Source organism: Aegilops tauschii, chromosome 5 (assembly GCF_002575655.3).
Source record: "Aegilops tauschii subsp. strangulata cultivar AL8/78 chromosome 5, Aet v6.0, whole genome shotgun sequence".
NCBI lineage: Eukaryota > Viridiplantae > Streptophyta > Magnoliopsida > Poales > Poaceae > Aegilops > Aegilops tauschii.
This window is the reverse complement of record NC_053039.3, coordinates 392,489,601-392,493,171: the sequence shown is the minus strand read 5'-3', so window position 1 is coordinate 392,493,171 and position 3,571 is coordinate 392,489,601. Positions and strand designations below refer to the sequence as shown.

The 3,571-nt window shown below is 45.5% G+C and overlaps 1 protein-coding gene across 1 annotated transcript; it reads right to left on the bottom strand.

Moving 5' to 3' along the window:
* Positions 1-1,756: 1,756 nt before the first annotated feature.
* On the bottom strand, positions 1,757-2,173 carry LOC109752375 (putative ripening-related protein 6). Its single transcript, XM_020311267.1, has one exon. The coding sequence runs from the start codon at positions 2,171-2,173 to the stop codon at positions 1,757-1,759; it is 417 nt and encodes a 138-aa protein (XP_020166856.1).
* Positions 2,174-3,571: the final 1,398 nt, after the last annotated feature.

Below are 3,571 nucleotides of genomic sequence, written 5' to 3'. Positions count from 1 at the left end.
CGTGTGAGGAGCTTACGATGATATAATTTTCACATTATACATCTTATATATTATTAATCTTGTCAATAGTCAAAGGCAATCTAAAAAAATACATTAGGCCCTATATATATGGAAGAAGGGAGTAACTCATCCATAAGCCTATTTTCCTTTTTCTTGCCCATTACCAAATCGATGTTTTCGAGATGATATGTTGAGCTAAAGTAATCTAATTGCCAACATACATGTAGTGACAATGGCTAGTGAATTAGTGATTAATAGTATACCTAGGAGATCCGGCCAGTGAAGCAAATAGGGCTGATTGGTGAACTGGTGCGATCGACTGCTTGATACACATATGGTGGAAGGAGCTTTGTGGGAGAAGAACAAAACGAGTCCTGGAGCAATCAGATCAGAAGTGAGAAGAAGCTGCAGAGCCGGAGCACTAGATCGGGAGCAACAAGCCAGCGATCTTGTTCCCGGCAGGCCGTCTGAACGTCGCAACCCGCTGGATCCGCTTGCGGCCTCGCGCATTTGATCCTTGGTGGCCGCCTCGTAGGGCGTGACTTGCATAGTAGGGAGTAAGAGCATCTCCAACAGGCGTTCAAAAAGAGCTCCGCGCACTAAAAATTCGTTTTTTTTTGCGTCCAACAGCTCCAGCAGATGCTGTAGCGCTAAAAAGTTTTGGGCGCACGCTGAAAAACGCTATCTCGCGCAACATATTTGGGGCTCCGGATTGGGCGCGCTTCACAATTTGCACTGTCTGCTTTTCGGGCGCGCGTCTTTGGGCGTCTGCTAAAGCAATGTTGGTCCCGGTGCACTAAAAATACTACAGTGGCGCGCTATAACTTTTATTGGGCGCGAGATTTTTGTGCGGCCGTTGGAGATGCTCTAACAACCACGATCTTGGATGGAAAAAATAGAAGTTACCTCCTCTCCTCACACATCGTAGCAGCAGGCCTCGGGCCTCATGCGTACAGGGAGCATAGCTGGGATGGGGCCCCTAGAGTTTGGGGATGTGACCAGGCGTGTTGTGTCGTTCTTCACTAAAAGAATGGGATCCAGAATAGCGATTGGGTTGTGTTTGTCTACATCTAAATCTATAGGACCAGTTCTTTTGCTAGCTTCTAGAATAAGCTCAAATAAGCTACCCCTAACCAGCTTATTCTAGAAGCCCGACCAAAATTATTTTTTTAGAAGTCTAATAGTTAAGACTTGACTAGTAGGCTTCTAAAAGAAAAAAATTGGTTTGGCTTATAGAATAAGCTGGGTAGGGGGCAGCTTATTCTGAAAGCCCAAAAAAGCCAGGAAAAGAACTGGCCCTAAAGGCGCTGCCATCACCACCACAACGCCACCTTTGGGCAGCAAAACCTTATTCCCAAAGAGACCTAACTACATCGCCATAAGACAGATCCAGGATTCCCGCCCCCTTCTTCATCGGATCGGCAAACGAAGGAGGAGACAATGGCCTCACCAAGGGGACGGTACGGACGGGGTCGCCTTTCTTTCCGTGAGAGAGAAGAGGAAATGTGTATTGTACTATGTCTTTAGCAGTTGAAAACAAATAATAGAGACTTGCACTTATTCACACCTATAGACAAGTATAGGTTGCTTTATTCAGATGTCCTTCTACATATTTAGAGAGAAGGCATCTGCCTGGCCTTAAACTGAGGCCCTTAGAGTACAAACGAGGTTCAAACAAGGTTCAAAGAAGGTAGCGTAAAGGGATACAAGGCCGTAGCCAGCAAACGCGACGTACACCAGCCGACCTCTCAGGCTCTCAATAGGACAACATGACGTCCACCGAGCCGGCCCCTGTGTCGAGGCCGAGATCTTTCCACACGCCGGCCGACGCTCCCACCTCGTCGTCGCGGCAGTCGTGGCACTCGTCCACGGCCTCTGCCATCGCGCTGCGCCCGGTCTCCATGTCCGTGATGCGGAACAAGATGCCGCACAGGCCCCCGCTCGTGTATATCTTGCTAGACACCGTGATCACGGATTCCAGGTCGGTGTGGTATGTGCCGCCGCATGACGCCGGCGCGCGCTCCTCTCCTTGGTCGAACCCACTCAACATCATCACCCCTGAAGTCTCGACGTAGGCGAAAGATGCCCGCGGATCAGCATGGTGCCGGGCGACGGCGCACACCACCTGCAGAAAAACAAGTAAGATTGCTGCCGCCTTGGCCGCGTTCGCCATGGTAAATTGGTAATTGAGGAGCGACCTCCCGCTTGCGTGCGTTTATAAGCTAGCTAGCTAGCTTTGCTTGCCCTGTGTGCTAGCTTTCTCTCGATGATGATGAGTTATGTATATGCTCGCGCTGCAGTGGAACTGGACATTCGTGGCATAGGGAACTGGTGTGGATTTTCAATTCATGCGAAAGGGACAAGATTAATTCATAGTTTCTGACGGCTCCAAGGTGAGATATACTCTGTATATACTCGTGGACCCGTCGTGCGCGCGCATGCGTTTGATGGTTCAGTCATGCCACGCCAAGCAGCAGCAAATCGTTTTGAGATATACTCTGTATATACTCGTTTCTGACGGCTCCAAGGTGAGATATACACTGTATATACTTCTTTTGAATACGAATTCAGTAGTATTCAAAAGAAGACTGACTGCGCATGCGTTTGTTGGTTCAGTCATGCCACGCCAAGTTAGTATTCAAAACGAGACCGACTGCGGCAGGAGCAAAATTTATACCAGTGAATTCGTATTCAAAAAAAGTTTTCAATTATATAATTTTTTCTCCCGCCGCAGTCAGTCTTGTTGGTTAAATTTATGATCAAAGTTGAACCTCAGAAAGCGCGGGCGCACTATATTTTAAAATGAAGGGAGTACAATCGATCCATCGATTGCAAACGAACACGTGGTCAACGAACGAACGAACCAGCGTGTCCTCATAACGTTTTTCTCTTCCTTTTTTTTATATATGATACAACCAACCAGCGAATGGTCGGATTCCTTTTCCTTTTTCTCATATCATCACAATCTATACCTACCTAATCTCTACCTCTATATCGATATCTATACCTCTATACTTATACCTAATAATAAAGCCATTAATGCTTCTGGTTGTCCGTCTAAAAATTGCCCCCAAATTTGCTATAAATTATCCACTATGCCACTTGTAAGTGAAGAAATCGATTCTGTTTTTTTCAAAGTCACCGTGGTGTTTGGTTCTTATACTGTGATGTCCTAATACTTCACAGGCACACGACTGCCGTAATGGTTAAGGACTCAACCTTGCACCCACGAGACGAGGGTTTGATCCCAGTAGTCTGCTCTTTTTCTTTCCTTTTTCCCCTCCTCGTCGGATAAATTCATGGGCCGGCCCATGTGCGCGGCGTCACGCCCCTTTTTTCATTTTGTTTTTCTGCTTTTTGTTTTTTTGCTCATTTTATTTTTATTTTTGCTTCTTTAAATTAATTCAGGATTTCCAAAAAATTCAAATTTCAAAAAGTTATGAGTTTTAAATAAAATTGACAAATCATAAAATGTTCATGAGTTCAAAAAATGCTCGGGAAACCATAAAATGTTCATGATTTTAAACAAATGTTCGTATATTATAAAACATAATGATTTTGAGAAAAATGC